The sequence below is a fragment of the Propithecus coquereli genome, unplaced genomic scaffold, assembly GCF_000956105.1.
Source record: "Propithecus coquereli isolate 6110/MARCELLA unplaced genomic scaffold, Pcoq_1.0 Scaffold147, whole genome shotgun sequence".
Taxonomy (NCBI): domain Eukaryota; kingdom Metazoa; phylum Chordata; class Mammalia; order Primates; family Indriidae; genus Propithecus; species Propithecus coquereli.
Genome location: NW_012139080.1, coordinates 6161440 through 6183642, shown reverse-complemented (window position 1 = coordinate 6183642; position 22203 = coordinate 6161440). Strand labels below are relative to the sequence as shown.

The window sequence follows — 22203 nt, the reverse complement described above, 5'->3', positions numbered from 1 at the left end:
TTTGAGACTAAGTTGTAGACTATGATATCCCCTTCCCCTAAATATTTCAGTGTGATGTCCTAAACACAAAATCCTTCTCTCACATAACCACGGTACAATTATCAAATCAGGAAATTCATGTGTATTCAATCTCCTTTAATCTGGAGCAGTTTTGTCCTCATCTTTCGCACTTGACATTTTGAAACAGTACAAGGCAAAGTAATTTTGTAGTATATCCCTCAATATGAGCTGGCTTGATGTTTCTTCAAGATTAAATTAAAGTTATACCATATTTAGTAGGAATACCACAGGAGTGATGTTCTGTCCTCCTTAGAGAATTCTATAGGGAAGCACAAGATATCAATTTGTCCCATTACTGGTAATTCTGGCCACTTGGCTAAGTTGGTGTCTGCCAAGTTTTCTACCATAAAGTTATCATTTTTCCTTTTGTAATTAATCAGTATCTTGTAGGCAGGTACTTGGAGACTAGGTACATATCCTGTGTCTCACTGTACTTTTGTTCTGTAGTTTTAGTATCCTTTGATGATTCTTGCCAGAAATAATTATTCAAAAACTGTACTTTTCACACAACGGTATTTATCCGCACCCACCCCTCCCCCCTCCCCCCCCGCCCTCAAAAAGCAAGTGAAATCTACCTACATGTGCTGGTATGTACAAAAAGCCTATTCTCTATTATTCAGAGTAAAAAAGCAAGTTGCAAACAGTTTACATAATTCCATCATGTTAAACAAAATGCAACGTATACACATTATAGAAAATATTTGGAAAGACACCAAATGGATAGCAATGTTTACTCTTTATCAGGAGAACCAGGAACTTCTACAGTTTCATTTATTTTTGTGTAAGTTAAAAATATGTTCAGCTACAAAAATCCAACTACAGTAACTTAACTGATGCAGACTTTTATCATGCAAATGAAAAGAATATAAGAAGCAATCTTCCTTTTGGCTCCACCATCCTGAGCTCTTAAATTCTTTCACAAAATGAAGCAGTACTCTCAGACATCACATCCATGTTCGAGGAAAAGGGCAAGAAAGGGAGTGGACCATATAATTATCATTTAACTTGGCACACTATTAAGAGTAAAATGGGGTGCTACTAACAATTACACAAGGACAAAAGGTGCCAAGTAGGACTGATCCATGGAAACCAAATGTGTAGCTCCAGCTGTAACAGAAGAACATGCTAAGGGTGGGCAGAAAAGAAAACTGAAGTCTGTCTGGACAAGTCAGAGAGTGGGATCCTAGTTTAAAAATAAATAGGACTTTTCCCTGAAAGGATACAGGGAAGAGAAAAGGAATAAAAGCCAGAGGGAACATCCTCAGAGAAAGCACTGAATAATGAAAAAGAGTAACATATTTAGGAACAGCTAAACTATAAAATGCAAAATGGAGAAGAAAGATAAGCAATAAAGTTGGGGCCAAGTCATGAACAGAATTACTCTAAAGGTTTTGAATTTTATCATGTAGACAGTAGAAATGTTGGACTTCTGGATTAATGTCATATTTCCACAACACCTTGTGAAATCGTCTATCTAAATCATTGCTATCTAAAATGATAGCAAAGGAATTAAAATTTAAATCCCAGCTGGGCACAGTGGCTCATGCCTACAATCCTAGCACTTTGGGAAGCCAAGGCAGGAGGATCGCTTGAAGCCGGGAGTTCAAAACCAGCCTGAGCAACACAGCAAGACCTTGTTTCTACAAAAAATGGAAAAATTAGCTGAGTACAGTGGCACATGCCTGTAGTTCCAGCTACTCAGGAGGCTGAGGTGGGAAGATCGCTTGAGCCCAGGAGTTCAAGGCTGCAATGAGCTATGACCACACCACTGCACTCTAATCTGGATGACAGAGCAAGACCGTGTCTCAAAAAAAAAAAAATTAAATCCCCCAAGGACAAAAACAATAAACAAGACATATAAAGCAATTTTTGGAAGATACATGATAACTGACTTAGAGTGAAATAAACTAAACAGATACCAATGAAAAGCAAGGATAAAGAAAACACTCAGGAATTAAGAGATGTCAGATATACTTTAAGGTTGAGGTGTGGGGCTATAAGCAGCTGGACATCTAAGCAAGGAGATCTCAAGACTCCCTGCCATCCTCATCCTGCACCACAAAGTCATATGCCTGCCATTTTATTGCCAGCACCTGCTAAATGCCTGGCACATGCTAAGTAAATGAATAAATAAGATAGTATAGATAAAGGATAGGCAAACTTTTTCTTAAAGGGCCAGATAATATACATTTCTTGCTTTGCAGGCCAAGTGGCAAAATGGAGGATACTGTAGGCATTTACACAAATGTTTAAATGTAGCCATTTAAAAATGCAAAAACCATTCTTAGCTCAAGAGCCATAAAAAACACAGGCAGCAGGGTGTACTGGCCTGAAAGCTGTAGTTTGCTAATCTTTGGTTCATAGGACTTCATGAGAGCTTAGATGTTGGGTATGAAAGAAAGAGAAGGGTCAAGGATGACTTTAAAGTTTTTGGTCTGTACCAATTAGAAGAATGAAGGAGTTTTATCTGCTGAGATTGAGAAGACTACAGAAGGAAGATGGTGGAGGCAAGGGAAAAATCAGTAGCCCAGTTTTAGAAATGTTAAGTTTAAGATAGACATCCAAGTGGAGAAGTAGAATAGGTGGTGGCATATATGAGCATGAGGTTCAGGGAACAAAGTCTAGATTGATGATGTAACTCTGGGCTTTATTAGAAGACACAGAATTTAAGAATATGAAACTGCATGAAGTCATCAAGAGAGTGAGTATAGATAAAGAAGAGGTATAAATAGAGAAGAGATGTAAAACTGAGCCTGAGCCACATCAATGTTTGGAATTGTTTTGTGCAATATGGCAGCTATTACACTACGTAACAACTACTGAGCACTTGAAATGTGGCTACTTCAAACTGAGATGTGCTGTAAATGTAAAGTACACACCAGGTTTAGAATACGTAGTGCAAAAGAAGAATGCAAAATATCTCATTAATATTTTTAAATCAACTTTTACTGACAATATTAAATATTGACTAATATTTTAAATTCAAATATTTTAGATATATTGAGCTAAATAAGATATGCTATTAAAACTGATTTCACCCATGACTACTAGAATATTAAATTAAACTATATATGTGGCTTATATTATATTTCTATTGTATAGTGCTGGGTTAGAGAATGAGATGACAGACAAGAACTACCAGTGAGGTAGGAAACCGGGGAGGAAGAACATCTTAAAGTCAAGTAAAGAATTTGTTTTGAGGATGGAGTGATAACTATGTCAGAATCTGCTGATAATTCAAGTTTAAGACCAAACCTTAACCACGGGGCTTAGCAACATTGACGTCTTTGATGACCACGACATTGCAGTTATGGTCGAAGAAGGGTTCAAAGCTTAACTGGAGCAGATTCAATCGAGAAAAAGAGGAGAGAAACAGAGACAGTGGGTATGAACACCTCTTTTAAGAATCTGGCTGAAAAGAAGATTGAGATATGGGCAGAAGATGAAGGACAATATTATGCTAAGAAATGGTTGTTTTAACAAGAGAAACAAAGTATGTTTGTATGCTGATGTGAATGATTAGTAAGGGGGCAAATTCATTATGCAAATATAGAGGGAAGAATTGCTACAGCAATGTCTTTGAATATAAGACAGGGCATGGGATCAATGTACAAGCAGAAGGAATCACCCTCAGGAGTACAAAAGGTTCATCTACGTAACAGAAACACAGCAGAACACAGGACACGTATGCTGATAGGTGGGAATATTGCTTCTATTTAGGCAGTATAATAGGAAGGTAGGTCACGTGCTTAAAGTGAGGAGAGTGGAAATGTTGGAAATCTTAAGAGAGTGGGAGTAAAAAAATTAGGGACATGTAATGACTGCCAGGTAGCACTCAATGCCCACTTGAAGTTAGTGGTCATAAATTGGAAGTAGGACCAACCAGTGTGAATGCGTATTTCTCCAGTCACAGTGAGAAGGGCAGGTTTAAGGGCAGAGTAGGCAAAGGGTTGGATTTAACCAGGATTGAGGTACAATAAGGGAAGAGAGGAAAGTATACGCAAGGGAGTGATTATAGTAAAGGAAAATGGTATTTATATTTGAAGAAGAAGGACAAGAGGATGATAATAGAGAAAAGATGATATGATGAATGAGTTGAAGTTCAGGAGAGAAGGGAAGAACTGTAGGGGTCAGAGTACAAGCAATCTATAAACAGAGGTGGTGGTCTGAGAAAGGGATGCTTCAAACTGAGATCATTAAAGGGTTGCAGTGATCAAATCTAAGATGTGGTCATTAAAAAGAGAAATCATAAAAGCTTCCAGAAGGAAAAAAATGGGTCACATAAAAAGATCAGATGAAAACACTGGAATTATGAGACAGTACAGGAATGCCATCAAAATTCTGAGGGAAATTATTTTCCAACCTAGAATTCTACTACAACCAAAATATCAACTATGTGTGAAGGTAGGGAAGACTTTTTTTTTTTTTTTTAACACAAAAGGTCTCATAAAACCTTCCCTCCCTATCTCCCAGAAGAACTGGAGATGCTCCACCAAAAGTAGTAATAAATTAAAAACAGTAAAAGGTATCAGGTAACAAGGTATCCAGGTAACAAGGGGTCTAACAAAAAAGAGGAGAAAATGGAACTCCCAGAAGAATGAAGAGAAAGCCAGAATGACAGCTGTCTAGTGGGCCTAGCAAGCAATCAATGTAGCCTGACGACAGAGAACAAAGACTTTAAGAGGTGCGTTTTCAAAAAAATATATACAACTGTTAAATTACCTGATGTGTTTCACAACAATGGAAGGGGAAGAATTAGGAAGTACATAGAAAGCTATGCAAATCAGAACGAAGAGACAACTATCACCTCAAAGAAAAACAAAATTTTGTATGTGAAAGAAAGAAAATGTAAGCATACACTACTTTGGCTCATCTGTCAATAATATCTAGACGATCACAATGTCAGTACTGAATGATTTAACCAAAAATTGAATTACTAGTACGTTATTATATAGCGAATGTCAGATTTCCTTAAGTACTAAGTTTTACAGTTGAGATCTCCGACATTTCGCTTTAACACTTTTTTTTTCTTTTTTGTGAAGGTACATCCTCATTCTTTCAAATATATGTTTTGGCTTATGATTATCTGTCAAATTATTTTTTTTAGAGCAATTTTTGTGAAACCATGGATAAATAAAAAAAAAAATTCATGTTATTTTTGAACATGAGTTCCATTGTGGAACCAATACAGCACAGACAGCTTGAAATATCAACAAAGTGTTCAGGAAGGATGTGGCTAATGAACACACAGTACTTCGATGGTTTGAGAAGTTCCATTCTGGTGATTTTAATGTTGAAAATGAGCCATGTGGGTGACCTGAGACCAAGGTGGATAATGATGAGCTGAAAGCTGTTGTGGAAGCGAATTCATCTCAACCTACACATGAATTAGCAGCAAGGTTTGAAGTTACTATTCCAACAGTATTGGACCATTGGAAACAAAGCAGCAACGTAAAGGAGTGGATAGATGGGGACCGCATGAATTAAACAAGTATCAGAAGAGAAATCGTCTCGAAGCTTGCCTTTGCTATCACAACATAAAGGCGAACCATTTCTACACTGTATCGTTACATGTGATGAAAAATGGATTCCTTACGACAATCGTAGGTGTTTGGCACAATGGTCGGATAAAAGATAAAGTGCCGAAACACAGTCCAAAAACAAATACTCATCAAAAAAAACTAATGGTGTCTGTTTGGTGGTACAGCACTGGTATTATCCCCTACGGCTTCACGAAACCTGGTCAGTAGATTACGGCATATGTCTACTGCAACCAATTGGATGAAATGATGAGGATGCTTGAGATTAAGCAGCTGAGACTAGTCAACAGAGACAGGCCAATCCTCTTGCAAGACCACATGTCACAAAAAACAAGCTGCTCAAATTACAGAAGCTGGAACTGGAAACTCTCTGTCATCCACCGTATTCACCAGACTTTGCACCAACTGACTACCACTTCTTCCAGCCTTTAGACCACTTCTTGCAAGGAAAAATAGTCAATTCTCAACAAGCTGTGGAAAATGCCTTTTGCAATTTCATCGCCACTTGCTCTCCAGGCTTCTTTGCTGCTGGCATAAGCAAGCTACCACTAAGATGACAAAATTGTGTCAATAGTTTAGGCACATACTTTGATTAATTGTACTTCTTCTTGCCTGAGAAATAATAAACTTTTGATTTGAAATCGGACATTTCATATTTAATGACCCAATATTTGGGGCAAGGGAAGGGGCAGTGTATGAATGCTAAATCCTGAAATATCATAACTAAAATGGTTAAATCCTTAAATTCAGAAGTTAGAATATAAATTTATTATCCAGAAATATGGAAATAAAGAGTAAGAAAAAGCTAAGAGAACTGAATATTATTATGGAATGGTAAGGAAGAGTAGAGAACTATTTTTCCTTGTAAGTCTTATGGGCTATTTGACTTTTTAAACAACGTACGAGAAGTATTACTTTTATTAAAATGTACATACGTGCACATCCCAGTGAAAATCTTCAAAGAGCAAAACTAAATATGACCAGGATCTCTATTTTCAGGAAGATAACTGGTGGTCACACAGAGAATGGACTAGAGGGAAAAGACTGGTCCAAAGAGAAGAGTTCGGAGACACCCAAAGGAGCCTAATCCTAAAGGTGACAAACATATGAACTAAAGCAGGAAAAACGGGAGAAAAGAACAAACAGTGACCAGATTCAAGATATTTGCAAGCCAAAACAAAATAATCTGTATGTAGGGGGTTAAGAGGAAAGAAGTAATCAAAGATAACAATAAAGATACCATTTTGCAAGACATAGAATGCAAGAGGAAAAGTGGTTTGACAGGGGAACTGTGGCTCCCATTTTGTACATGTGAGCAAGATATTAAGAAAGGTTTTCAGGTGGCTGAAAATGTCTCCAGATCAGGAGACAAAACAGATAACAAAAGATACCAGAAACTAGAAACTTCAGAAGCATCAATTTTAGACAAACAAATGATTTGCTCATTACAAAACATTTTTATTTATTCCTTGCCAGGTCTCTTAAGGACTTTTACTAGGTGATTTCATATTTTTTTCCAATTAAAAAATGACAAACTTTTCTAGAAAATCTGAAAAGTTTGGCAAAACAGAAAAAATAGTATCTTTCCTGCCCAGAAGTTAACTATTGGTTATATTTCTAACTTTATTTTTACATAGTTGGGTACATTCTGTGCTTTTTTTAACTTTTTAAAGTATGCATTTTCCCATGTTATTAAACACTCTTTCATCACGCTAATGGCTACGGATTCAATATGTGTAATAAATTACGTATAATAAATTATACATGATTTCAACCATAACGCTGATAGTAACATTTTGGTTAATGTCAATTGTTCACTATTAAAAACTCTGGTTAACATACTGGGCCATAATGTGTCCACATTTCTAATTATTTCTTTAAGGATGAGTTCTATAGGTAAATTAGTTTAAATAACATCAACATGTTTAAGATTTTTTACACTTTTCTGTGAAGAATGTCATTGGTATTTTGATGGGGATTGCACTGAATCTGTAGATCACTTTGAGTAATATGGATATTTTAATAATACTGATTCTTCCAATCCATGAGCATGGAATCTTTCTGTTTTTCTGTGTCCTCTTCAATTTCTTTCATCAATGTGTTATAGTTTTCATTATAGAGATCTTTCACTTCTTTGGTTAAGTTTATTTCTAGGTATTTTATTTTATTTGTAGCTATTGTAAATGGGATTACTTTCTTGGTTTCTTTTTCAGATTGTTTACTGTTGGCATACAGAAATGTTGTTTTGGTATGTTGATTTTGTGTCCTGCAACTTTACTGAATTTATCAGTTCTAACAGTTTTTTGTGGAGCCTTTAGGTTTCTATAGATGTAAGATCTTATCATCTGCAAACAAGCATAATTTGACCTCTTCCTTTCTAATTTGGATGCCCTTTATTTCTCTTGTCTGATAGCTCTAGCTAGAATTTCCAGTAGTATGTTGAATAACAGTGGTAAAAGCAGGCATCCTTGTCTTGTTCCAGATCTTAGAGGAAAGGCTTTCAGTTTTTCCCTATTCAGTATGATACTAGCTGTGGGTTTGTCATACATGGCTTTTATCATGTTGAGGTAAGCTCCTTCTATACCCATTTTTTTGAGAGTTTTTATCATGAAGGAATGTTGAATTCTATCAAATGCTTTTTCAGCATCAGTTGAAATGATCATCGGTTTTCTTCCTTCATTCTATTGGTATGATGTATCACACTGACTGATTAGCATAGGTCGAACCATCCTTGCATCCCTGGGATGAAACGCATTTGATCATGATGGATCATTTTTTTAATGTATTGTTGAATTCGGTTTGCTAGTATTTTGTTGGTGATTTCTACATCTATGATCATCACAGATATTGGCTTATAGTTTTCTTTTTTTGTTTCGTCTTTGGTTTTGGTATAAGGGTGATACAGTCTTCATAGAATAAGTTTGGGTGTATTGCCCAATTTTTTAAAATGTAAGGAGGATTGGTATTAGTTCTTCTTTGAATGCTTAGTAGAATTCAGCAGGAGACTTTTCAAACATTACTGCTTCTATCTCATTACTTGTTATTGGTTTACTCAGGTTTTGGATTTCTTCCTGATTCAGTCTTGGTAGGCTGCATGTATCTAGGAATTTAACCGTATCTTCTAGGTTTTCTAATTTATTGGCACATAGTTGCTAATAGTCTCTAATGATCCTTTGGATTTCTGCAGTATCAGCGGTAATGTCTTCTTTTTCATCTCTGATTTTATTTATTTAAGTCTTCTATCTTTTTTTCTTAGTCTGGCTAAAGGTATGTCAGTTTTATCTTTTCAAAAAACCAACTTTTTGTTTCAATGATCTTTTGTATTTTTTTGTTTATTTCAATTTCATTTATTTCTGCTCTGATCTTTATTATTTCTTTTCTACTAATTTTGGATTTGGTTTGCTTTTATTTTCTTAGTTCTTTGAGATGCATTATTTACTTGAAGCTTTTCTCCTTTTTGATGTAGGCACTTACTACTATAAACTTATCCTCTTATTACTACTTTTGCTGTTTCCCACAGGTTTTGCTATGTTGTGTTTTCATTTTCATTTGTTTCGAGAAGTTTTTTAATTTCCTTCTTAATCTCTTCATTGATCCACTACTCAGTCATTCAGGAGTGCACTGTTTAATTTCCATGTGTTTGCATATTTTCCAATGTTCCTCGTTACTGATTTCTAGTTTTAGTCCATTGTGGTCAGAGAAAATATTTGGTATGATATGTTTTTTTAAATTTTTTAAGATGTGTTTTGTGGTCTAACATATGGTCTACCCTTGAGAATGATCCATGAGCTGAGGAGAACATGTATTCTGCAGTTGTTGGATGAAAGGTTCTATAAATATCTATTAGGTCTATTAGGTCTATAGTGCAAATTAAGTCCAGTGTTTCTTTGTCAATTTTCTGTCTGGGTGATCTGTCTAATGCTGAAAGTGGAGTGTTGAGCTCTCCAATGATTATCATATTGGGATCTATTTTTCCCTTTAGCTCTGATAATATCTGCTTTATATATCTGGGTGCTCCAGTATTGAGTGCATATATACATATACTGCTAAACTGTTTTCTATAACAGCTATGCTAATGCATTCCCACTAGTAAAAATTAAGGTATCAAATTATTGTATCATTGTCAACATGGAATATTCTTATTTTTCAAAATTTTACAGATGAAAATTAAGCTACTTATTATTTTAATTTGCATTTCCTGGATTATACTGAAGCTAAATTTTAAAAATGTTATGGCCGATTGGTAACTTTCTCTCATGAATAAGCAATTTATTTTACTTCCCATTTATTCATTTGGCCCTTAGTGTTATGCTTTATTTGAATGTCATCATAATGCATAAAAATTAACTACCTTTATTGCCTTTATTTTTCCTTAATTTTTTTTCTATCACTGTTGTTCTATTAGTTCTTTCCTTTAGGATTTCTCCCATTTGTAAGACCTTCATCCAGAATATAAATAGAAATACAACTATAATTTCTTCTATTATTAAAAAGCTTATTTTAGCTTATTTAAAAACAAAGTAATGCAGACACATAATAAAAATTCTAACAGGACAAACAAGTATATACCCAAACCCTCAGTACCTGTTATTCTCTTGCATATAAAGTTTTACCTACCTATCTCCCTTTTTCAGAAAAGAAAACACAAATGGTAGCAAGCTACACACATCTGACGTCTCTCACTTTGGAGATCTAGTATTACCTATACACATAAATCTACTTCCTTTTAAAGGCAGGAAAATACTTCATATACAAATGTAGCATCTTTTAACAAGTCTCTTACTGATGGATACTGAGGTAGTTCCAAGACTTTAACTTATAGTTACTACAACTAATGTCCATGTACATAGGTCTTTGTGAGAAAACACAAATATATTTGTTGGATAAAGTGCTAGAAGTGAAACTGCTAAGTCAAGACATGTGCATATTATATAAATATCACGATATTGCTCTTTTTTAAAGTTGTAGGAGAGCTTACACTCCCATCAAAAAAGTATGAGTCTTGCTCAGTAGAATGCTAAGTGCGGACTAATAAATGTGGAAGGAATACTAGAATAAGAAATCCTCATTTTGCAACCATCACAGTAAAGAGTAGTCTGGGCAAGCATCATCAATGGATACTAAATTTACGGGGAGAGACTTTAGTGTGCAGGATGTTTTTATAATCTTAAAGTGTACCTCAAAATTGCTTAAATCAAAGGGAAAAAAATAGCAACCATATAGTAATCAGACAACTGATTATTATAATGGAGTAATCAAAATAATATCACCATTGAGGGGCAGATGGACAGTGCACACCTCCAGATGTGACACCCTGAGAAGCACATAATATCACTTATGCCATATTCCAGCCACAATTGCATCATCTAAATCTAATCATGAAGAAAAAGCAAATTCCCAAATAAGGAACAGATTAAAAAATGGAAAGGAGAAAGCTGTGTTCTCAACAATATCAATGTCACTAAAGATAAAGAAAAGCTGAAGATCTATTGTAGATTAAAGAATACTACACAGAGAAATACAACTAAATGCTGGACATGATTCTAGATTGAATCCTGCATGTAAGGGGAAAGATGCTACAAAGGATTGGGTCAACTGAAAGAAATGCAATGTGAACAGTGATTACATATTCATTGAGGTTAACAATTGTGTTGCGGTTGTGTAGGAGAGTACCCTTTTTCTTAACAGAGGCACACTGAGGTATTAGGGGGAGGAAGGACATAATGTGTGCAACTTCCCAATGGTTGAGGGAAAAAAATACACACACATACACACACGAGCACGCGTGTGTGAGACACAGAGCAAGTAAAAAAGCAAATAGGGCAATATGTTAACAGCAGCTGCATTTCCATAAGAAATATACAGTGTTCTCTGTGCTGTTACTGTAATTGCTCTGTTTAGTTGAAATTATTTCCCAATAAAATTTTTTTTAAAAGATTAAGGGAAACAATGACTGCTCCTATCATTCATTCACACACACATACACACACACACACACACACACACAAAGCATGTGAGTACTTGTTTTCCCATCCTTATCAATCTGATGTATTATAAAAAATTCCTAATCTTTGCCAACAATGAGTAAAAAAATAGAATCTCATAGTTTTAATTTGCATTTCTGTTAAGTGAGGTTAAATATCTTTTCTTATGTCTAAAGGCCATTTTATTTTCTGTAAACTATCTTCTGTTTTTTAGTAACTTTCTTATACTTAAAATATTTCATCTATCTGGAATTTATTTTGAAGTGAAATAAGAAAGTAATTTTCAAGTATGCTAATCAATTGTTCTAGCACTATTTGTTAAAGGGATCCTTTCTTTGCCCCACCGATTTTGATGTCCTTTTAGGTGTATTTTGAGAATATAAGTATTTAAAATAATCTGTATTTCTTTACTTATTAACTCAAACTAATCTTTTTATAAAATTCTATCCGGTGGAAAAGAGTTTTCATAATGACACCCATATCAATTGGTTATTTGGTAGCTAAACAACCAATGAGTGTATAAAAAGTAGTTGGTATTCCATAAACAATTCAGAAGGGATACATTCAAACGTGGACAACCATGTTGAGTATATCTTTAATTATTCTCTCATATACAATATAAATTTAGAAAAGATTTACGTACTGTCCAATGAATCAGTATTGGAACCTAAGATATTTATTTTGGATCAGTAACAGCATTAAAAGAAAACTTACCAGTTTCAACATATGGAATATTTTAACAAAAATATTAGTTATTAATAATTTCAAATGCTATTACATTTTCCCTTACAATTATCAGCATCTGAAACCTTATTCTTTATGATAAGGCGAAAAAAAAAATCTTTCTATGTCTAAAACTCATACCACTTCCTCAGGTGATATACTTAAACAAACTGGAGGAACTGTTTTAGTTTTTGTTGTTGTTCATTGTTTTTTTTTAAATAGATTTAAGGGGTACAAGTTGAATTGTGTTACATGTATAACATATGAACATGTAACATGTGTTATATATACATGAATAACAATGAAGTCTGGGCTTTTAGTGTGTCCATCACCCAAATGGTGTCCATTGTATTCAACAGGTAATTTTTCATCCCTCATCTCCTACCCTCCCCCCTTTTCAGTCTCAGTGTCCATTACACCACTCTGTCCTTGCATGGCCATAGCTTAGCTCCCACTTATATGTAAGAACATGTGGCATTTATTTTTCTGTTCCTGAGTTACTTCACTTAGGATAATGGAAACTGGAGAAAAATGTTATATTCTAAAATATTCTTCATATCTTTCTTTTCCTTAGTTCCCTCTTATTCAAAGACTGAAAGTACAGCCTTTTTGTCTTACAATTTGTAAGAGACTTGAGGGCAAGAGCTATCTCTTCTATTTTCTCTGTGAAACCCCACAATACCCAAAACAGTACTCTGTACATAATGGACACTCAATAAATGTTGGTACTAATGAAAAGAATATACACTAAAATCAAAGCCCTTCTCAGACAAAACTGGATTACTTTAGCCAATATATTTGTAAACGGCAATAGCATCACTTTTAAATACTGTTTTTGCAACCTTAAACACTTTAAGCAGCGGAAATAAAAATAATAAAGAGAAAAAAATAAAATAAAAACTGTTTTTAACTATATATGTGGACAAAAATATGTATCATAAAATCATTTAAATACATCAGAGTGAATAAGGTGGTCAATTAACTTCAGGAATACTTATAACCACAAAATCTTACCTCTTCAAAAACAGCAGCTTTATTTACTTTTTCCCTTGCAATGTCACAGATTTTCAAGATTCCCAGAGCAAAAGCTTTCATGGCAGGATCTTCTATAAAGTCTGGATTATGAATGTAAAGGCACGTAAATACTGTCTGTGCCAAGGAATGGCCTTCTAACCACGTTATCTATTAAGAAATGAAAGAGTGTACACATTTAAGGTAATACACAGAGTCTGCAAAGTCTAAATTGATCTTACAGTCACAGATCCAAAAAAGCATAAGATTAATCACAAGATTTAAAAGATGATTAAAGGGAAGGTCAGAAATGACAAGTTAGAATTCACTTCCATTGACTAAAGTTTTTCAAGAATCATATACTATAAATGACGCATTATCTATAGGAAGCTTTCTCATATATTAATCAGTTTGTAATATATTTGGAGACTAACGAAGTTAGAGTACCTCCTTACATAGGCATCCACAAGCAATCAATTCCACAGTGTTGTTAATAAAAGTCCATAAACTAGGAAATACACAATTTTAGATCCAGGTCCTTAGCCACTAGTTCAATTCTTCTTTTTTATCCTCACCACCACACAGCCAACAACATTAAATCTTACCCAGCCTTTTGCAAGAAACTATGCAATAGTTTTCCTACATCCTCTCTCTAATTTAATACCCCCAATCAGAGAGATCTTTCTAAAACACTAAGATAATCATTAAATGCTATTTTACTGAGTAGCTACCATATGCTTGGCACTATGTTCTAGAGGATGGGAATACCAATAGCCAATAGCCAAAATGGAGTAACTACTATGTCCCAAGTTTTACACTAGGTATTTTTATGACTTATCTCATTTTTTCCTAAGTTTGAGAAGGGTGGTGTTTTTCTCCTTTTACATATAAAGAAACAGTACGAGTTATTTAATTATTTATTTGCCCAATTACAGTTGTAATTTATACTAAAGCCCAAGATTTCTGCAATGAAATAAGATATATGCTATGGTATTAAAAAATGAGAGGCCGGCACGGTGGCTCACACCTGTAATCCTAGCACTCTGGGAGGCCGAGGCGGGCGGATTGTTTGAGCTCAGGAGTTTGAGACCAGCCTGAGGAAGAGCGAGACCCCATCTCTACTAAAAATAGAAAGAAATTAATCGGACAACTGAAAATATATAGAAAAAATTAGCTGAGCATGGTGGCGCATGCCTGTAGTCCCAGCTACTCGGGAGGCTGAGGCAGAAGGATTGCTTGAGCCCTGGAGTTTGAGGTTGCTGTGAGCTAGGAGGACGCCACGGCACTCTAGCCCGGGCAACACCGTGAGACTCTGTCTCAAAAAAAAAAAATGAGAAATGGGTGTGAAAAAAATAATTAAGCTGTGTTTTTGGCATAACTAGTACAAAGAAGAAAGACCTTCCTCACTAAAAACCAACTGTCTATTAAAGCCCAAACTCTTAGATACAATCCCAAGAGTCTCATAGAATAGTTCCTCAATTTTGGCAAAAATCCTCCCTGTTTACCCTCCCTTCCTTCTCCACTACTCTCCACTAGTCTCCCACTCCTACCACTTGGCTCCCTGCCAGACATCAGCCATAAACAGCTGTTCCTGATTCCTCAAATGGAACATTTTCACATTGCCATGCGTATACCTTCTTTGCCTGCAATACTGTCAATCTTCCTGTCATGTTCTTCAGTACCTCCTATCAGTATCACCTCCCTTCTACACCCCTTTCTTATCCTCCCAGACATAATTAACTCCTATTACCACAGCACCACCATTAATGCATTTACATGCTATCAGAATTATTTCTTTACATGTCTGTCCCCAGCAATCCTCCAATTTCCTTCTCTACCCAACTAGGACTGTAAATTGTTAAAAGGTAATAAAGATATCTTTGAGGGAAAGAGACAACTTCGGAGGACGAAGGATGAGATTCGGACTCTGGCTAGGCCCCTTCCTAGCAATGTAACCCTAGGCAGATGATATAGATTAACTAATAGAGGTCATAAGACCTAAGTGAAAATTATACACGTAAAACACCTAATAAAACTACTGTACACATACTGGCAATCAAATAAATGCTGAATGAACAAATGAATAAATTTTATATATAACTAAGAATGATGATTTAATGTTAATTTAAAAAGAAAGGAATAAGAAAGTAGAGTGGGGAAAAAAGCGGTATAAATGAGAATTTTTCCATAATTAAATAACGCTGTGTCTAGGGAAGACATATAACCAGCAAATACAAATCGCTAAAACATTTTCTTCACAGAAGATGGTGAGCTTACTTCAATTTATGCTAGATTAGAAAAAAAATCTCTCCAAAGCCATTCCAGAATTCCCTCTGTTTCAATTCCATGCTTATTTATGGAACCTTCCAATTACAGATTTATTTCCTAGGTAATTTGAGAACAAAAAAGGTATTATGAATAATGATTATAATATTATCTTCATTGAAAAGAAGAAAATGAGAACCTAAGATTATGTAGATGAGAAGATGAAATCCTGTTTCCTGTGGCATAACCTGGCCTGCTAATCTTATCTGCTTAGTCTTACTAGGCTCACCATTATGTGTTCATACTCAACATTGGTGTATACGCTTTTAAATTCCAAGATTTAGGAAAGTCATACTTTTTAAATTAACCAATAGTCTTATTTTCATTCTTACCAAACAGCAAAAACATGTATCCATTATCCCTATCAGTTCAGGCAAGGTGAGGTCTTTAATTTTAATGGTGCCATCCTAAAAAAAGGGGGAAATATGACATATAAGCAGAAATCCTTAAAAATTTATGTTTACTATGCACAGTAGCATTTTGGTTTTCAAATATTAATGCTTAAAAATAATGATTCTAAGAAAAAGCTATCTCATCACCTGATAAAACTAAGACACCAAATTAACTCTGTATCCTTGAAGCCATTATATCTTTTTTAAAATTTTTATTTTTAACTGACAAATTATAATTATAAAAAAAATACCTTAAACAGATTTTCAATAAGAAAAATCAAAGCCTCTCTAAATTGAAATAATAAAGACCTTTATAATGAAAAGTCAAACCAACAAGTATTTTAAAAAACACAATTCAAATCAGTTTTAAGTAGTAATAAATATGAATTATTTTAATGACCCAAAACTAATTATAAAGAATAAAAACCAAACATTTTAAAAAACATTTCCCTTAAGTTGGTTAACTATACTACTTGTAAATTTTGTTTACACTAGCTATTTGCTTAGCAAATACTTCTTCAAAAAATATGCAAAATTAAGCTCTGTGGCAACTACAAAGGAATTTCTAAATCAATACTCACTGAGTACATTTTAAATTCACTACTACAAGCCTTTTACTTAATATATCCAGCCATGTAATACCATTCTTGTTATATTAACAATGGCTTCATACTTTACGGACAGCCCTTGTATTAGTACACAAAATTTAATCCCTATGCCAATTATCCTGGTATTTGAATATACAATCAAATGCTTTCAAAAATTAATTTAAAAAATGCACAAATGCACAAACTTAGAGCAAGTTTTTAATGAAGACCTCACACAATTTCCGGATTTCAACAGATAGGGATATGTAACTAAAAGTTATAACCAATTCTTGTATGTATACTTGAGATGCTTTTAAGAAAATACAACTTAATATACTGTTTGGCTTCATTATTAAGCACAGCATTTTAACATATAAAATAACAAAAAATAAAACACAAAAAGTACAACGGTGACTACCTTGATAGCTTGTTCAAAATTGAGAACTTTTCGATTAACTTGGTTTCCAATCATGCCAGCATCCATCTTGGGATCCATCATTTCAATAGCAGACATTGCTTCAAAAAGACCAAATCTGCAAATAAAATAATTAACCCCCCAAATTGTTTTTGAACCAGTAAGTCTACTTTCCACAATCACACAAAAATGATGATAGTACTTTTAATAACTACCGTATTCTATGTATTTAGTCTTTCCAACTTGCTAACACTATTTCAATTAATTAATCATCCTTAAACATAAAAATTCTTTCATGTACTTGCCACTCAAGTTATTCTACATGTACTATAATGAAGAAGTAAAAGATGTTTTTCATGCTTCCTTCAAAAAGGCTGCACATTAGAAACTTTTGGAAAAAAGAGATTAACTGATTTATAATAGATTTCATTTTGCCTTCCTTAAATAATTTTCTCTAACATTCAGAAAACCATATTTGGAATAATCATTATTAAATGTAACTTTTACATTTTTTCATTTTCTTTATATCTTAAAAATACAATAATCTGCCACATTACAGGCTACAAAACCCAAAGTTTTGGCAATCACAAAACAAAAAACAATCCTGAAATCCTGATTGCCCGGTACTTGTGGATAATTCATCATAAAAGAACAGAGCTGTGATGCACTGTGGACTGACTAGTAAGTATATCATTAACTGAGACATGCCTCAAGAAATGGGAGAGGAAAAGGAAAGCCTAAAAGAAAGTTTGACTAGGCATCAAGATACTGACTTCTTATTTTGCTTGGTTTAAGCCATTAGACTACCAAGAAAATAAAGACATCTACCTCATCACACTAAATCATTTCTCTCCGATAAAAAGCAGCAATGAGACATCAAAAAGAGCTTTAACGAGACTGACACTCTTTCCCTGCAATCTAATTTCCTAATGCTTCAATTTAAGATATTCTGATATGATTATGGACGATATTATTAAAGACAACTCTCATCTAATCAAAACCCAAATGCTATTCTTCAAAGAGACTGCCAAGCCAAAAGAGACAATACTATAAGTATGGAAGAGAATTGTGTCAGTAAAAACAACAGGGATTCACCAAATATTAAATGATACCATAAAGCTATAATAATCAAAAGCATTCTAAATAGATGAATGGAAAAGAATATAAACAGTTCACATCCACATTTCTGTGGGAATTATGTATGATAAAGGAAGAATTTCAAATCAGTGGAAAAACAGTGGATTAGTCAATAAATAAAGTGGAGATAAACAACTAGCCACCTAGAAACAGTTAAATTTTTTATTTACACAATATGAAAAAATAAACTCCAGGCAGAATTAAGTCCTAAAGCTAAAACAAGTAAACAAACACCAAACTACTCTTGTATAATTTACAAAGCTATAAAGGAAAAAGCTGATAACTGCAACTGTGGAAATATTTTAAATTTATGTACAATAGTAAACTACAGTCAGTTAAAACAGTTAATTAATATTCAGAATATATAACTAACTCATACAAATAAATATGGCAAAAATTTCAAAGAAAAACAGACAAAGGACGTGAACAGACAATTCACTGAAGAAAAAATACAAATCATTAATATAAAGGTGAAAAGCTATTCAAATTGAGATATAATCAGGTAACGTAAAACAAGATGACGAGGTTTTTTTTGGCCATGCAACATGGAAATTTTTTTTAAAAAATCTAGTCTACTCTCATACACTGTTGGTAGGAATATGAATTGATAGGCTTTTTCAAAGAAAATGTGGCTGAATGCATTACAATATAAAACACTCAAACCCTTTGAATCAGTCATTCGATGTCTAGGTTTCTATCTCGTAAAATTGTTTGCACACGTATAGGAGGCTTGTATAAATTATCAGTGTCTCCAATTTTCCCATGTTATCAAGAAATGTTGCACTCTAAATGTCCATTAATAGGGACACAACAGAATAAATTATGACACATTTTAAAAAAATACAACAGTTAAAGTGAACAAGGTAGAGCTATTACATACTAACACAAAAAATCTTCAAGATACAATAAATAGGAATGGAATTTACAGAATACTGTATATTCCTATTTATGATTAATCATTTTTATGATGTTTATTCATGTATGTAATTATAATTTTTAAAAGATCTAGAAGTACATGAAGCAATCTGATAACTCATAACAGTGATTATTATTTCTGGGCAAACAGGGATCATGCAGGAGATGGTGGTAGGGGAAGTTTTTGCTTCCTCTCTGATGTCTGAATTTTTTAAAAACAAAGTATCTATTTATTACTTACAAAAACCACTAAAAAAAGTTTTTATGGCACAATTAATACTCTAGACCATTAGGTATTTGCCTAATTAGTAAAACTGCTACAGAAACTATAATAGCATTAAGTTAGCTATTTCATCCATTCAACAAATACTGAGCACATACTATGTTCTAGGCACTTGAGATACACGAGTGAGCAAAACAAATTTGCCCGCCTCTTGGAGCTTACATCCCAGTGGGAGGAAACAAACAATAAAGATAGGTAAATTATATAGTATGTTAGAAGACTGCATATGCTCGGGAGAAAAAAATAACAGGTTAAAGGAGATATGGATTGGAAGGATACAACTTTAACAGATGATCAGATAGGATGCTGGCAATCATGTCCTCTGGGCTCAGAATCTAAAACCTTGGGGAAATGAAGGGGGCTAGGTCCCTCTAGTTGTCCTCTCTAAAGCCTTGTTCCATAGCCAGAAGCCACATTCCTTCCTGCATTAGTCTATGGTTTGGTTTCATTATGTCCTTCCTACAACTGCCTGCATCATCAAAATGATGATCCACAGTGACTCTCAAAGTGGATCAGCAGCATCAATCCCACCTGGGAATTTGTTAGAAATTCAAATTCTGTGGTTCCATACTAGACCTACTAAAGAACTATGAGGGTGGGGCCCAGTAATCCAGTTTTAAAAAACCCCCCAGATGATTCTGGTTCACACTAAAATTTGAGAAGAACTGAATTTCAGGTTCTACCTTCCCCTTCCCCCTAACCAAAAATGTTCAATCTTGTCCACTCACTAATTCAAAATTTCATATTCTTAACCTTGAAAATTGAGCCTGATCATAGTAGTATAGAAACTGGGGCTACCTATGGGAATATAAATATAATCAAGCATTTCCCTTTATTTTGCTTTTCCAGGGTGCTATGGTTTGGATATAGTTTGTCTCCACCAAAATTCATGTTGAAACTTGATCCCAAATGTGGCATTTTTGGGAGGTGGGGTCTAGTGTTGGGAGGTGGAGCCTAGTGGGAGGTGTTTGGGTCATGGGAGCAGATCTCTCATGAATAGATTAATACCCTCATGAATAGATTAGTGCTTGAGTTGTTGCTCTCCCAGGAATGCATTACATACAGCTGACGCTTGAAAAACATGCGTTTCAACTACATGGGTCCATTTATATGTGCCTTTTCTTGCACCTCTGCCACCCATGAGACAGTAAGACCAACCCCCTCCTTTTCCTCATCCTGAGCCTATTCAATGTGAAAATGAGGTCCTTTATAACGATCCACTTCCACTTAATGAACAGTAAATACATTATCTCTTATGATTTTCTTAACATTTTTTTCTCTAGCTTATTTATCATAAGGATACAGTATATAATACATGTAACATACAAAATTTGGGTTAATCAGCTGTTTATATGAGTAAGTCTTCTGGTCAACATTAGGCTATCAGTAGTTCACTTTTTGAGACATAAAGTTACATGTGGATTTCTGACTGCGCACAAGGAGGGGCTGTTAGGGCCCCTAACCCTTGTGTTGTTCAAGGGTCAACTGTAGTTCCCAAAAGAGCAGGTTGCTGAAAAGAGTCTGACTTCCTCAGTTTCTCTCTCTTGCCTCCTCCCTCTCCATGTGATCTCTTTGTACATGCTACTCCCCTCTGCTCCCTTTCCACTTTTCAACATGAGTTAAAGCAGACTGAGGCCCTCACCAGAGACAGCCACCCTATCTTGAAACTTCCAGCCACCAGAATGATTAGCCAAATAATCCTCTTTTCTTTCTAAACTACATAGTCTCAGGTATTCTGTTACAGCAAAACTAAACAGAGTAAGGCACAGAGATTCTCATTTACTTTTATCCAAGCACTTAGTCACCTGATCTCTGGTCATCAACTAACCTACCTCATATGACATACAACTGATACCTTTTCTTCAAGAAATTCCACATTCAGTATATACGGACCATAAGTCGCAGTTTCCCTAGCTACAGACATTTCATATCACAAGAAAGGACCATAAGTTGCAGTTTCCCTAGCTACAGACATTTCATAGCACAAGTAGGGTCAGCTGCCCAAAATAGCTCACCACAGTTAAAAAATATATTTATAACTGGTTTTATTTTTAGAAGTTTGAAATGTTAATTTTACTCAGACTTCATTCAAGGAATACTATTCCACATGAGGAAAAAACAGATTGAAACATTACACTACATTATTCCAAGGAAAACATAAATACTTACAGCTTATCATGAAGCAGTTCTCCCAACTTTAATTCTGAAAGAAACAAAGAGAAAAATCCTTTGAATAATATTGCATTTATGTTTAACTTTTAATTCTTAAGAAAAAAAGACATCAGCACCTGAAAAAATGTTTTTGCATTACTTTAAAATTCATTTTCTAAGAAATGGTTATTTCTATTTCTATTTGATTACTAAGATAATGCTTTCTATACAGTAATACTAAGAATAAATCAAGTAGTTAAGGAAAAAAAAGAAACTTTTGAGAATTAACAAGTGACCCATCACAGACGATAATATTTCAATCAGAATTACCAACCTCATTTTTAAAAAAATCACTAGTACATTTCCCCAAGTAAACTTTTCTATTGAACCCATGGCTAGTTCTCAAGTTGTTTTTAGAACACTTGGTATTATGAGATTAGATCATGATACTAGCAACAGTGTCAAAACCATTTTTTAAAATTTCGTTTTATTTAAATCACGTAGAAAACACTTGAGTAAACAGCCAATCAAAACAGTGCTCATTCCCTGGAAGCAACAGTCCTCAACCTTGACTGCATATTAGAATCAAATGAGGAATTTTCTAAATCCCCATGTCCAAGCAGCACCCTAAACCAATGAAATCTAGGAGTGGGACAAATGTGGTGGTTTTAAAGCACTCC

General features: G+C 34.4%; 1 protein-coding gene across 1 annotated transcript in view; it reads right to left on the bottom strand.

Moving 5' to 3' along the window:
* Nucleotides 1–22203, bottom strand: part of NAA35 (N(alpha)-acetyltransferase 35, NatC auxiliary subunit) — a 105537-nt gene that overhangs the window by 72021 nt on the left and 11313 nt on the right. The window contains exons 3-6 of the mRNA XM_012640058.1: nt 21542–21575; nt 17041–17155; nt 15976–16050; nt 13322–13489 (exon numbers count right to left, since the gene is read on the bottom strand). Of these exons, the coding sequence (XP_012495512.1) occupies nt 13322–13489; nt 15976–16050; nt 17041–17155; nt 21542–21575 (392 nt within the window). The remainder of the gene's footprint in view (nt 1–13321; nt 13490–15975; nt 16051–17040; nt 17156–21541; nt 21576–22203) is intronic.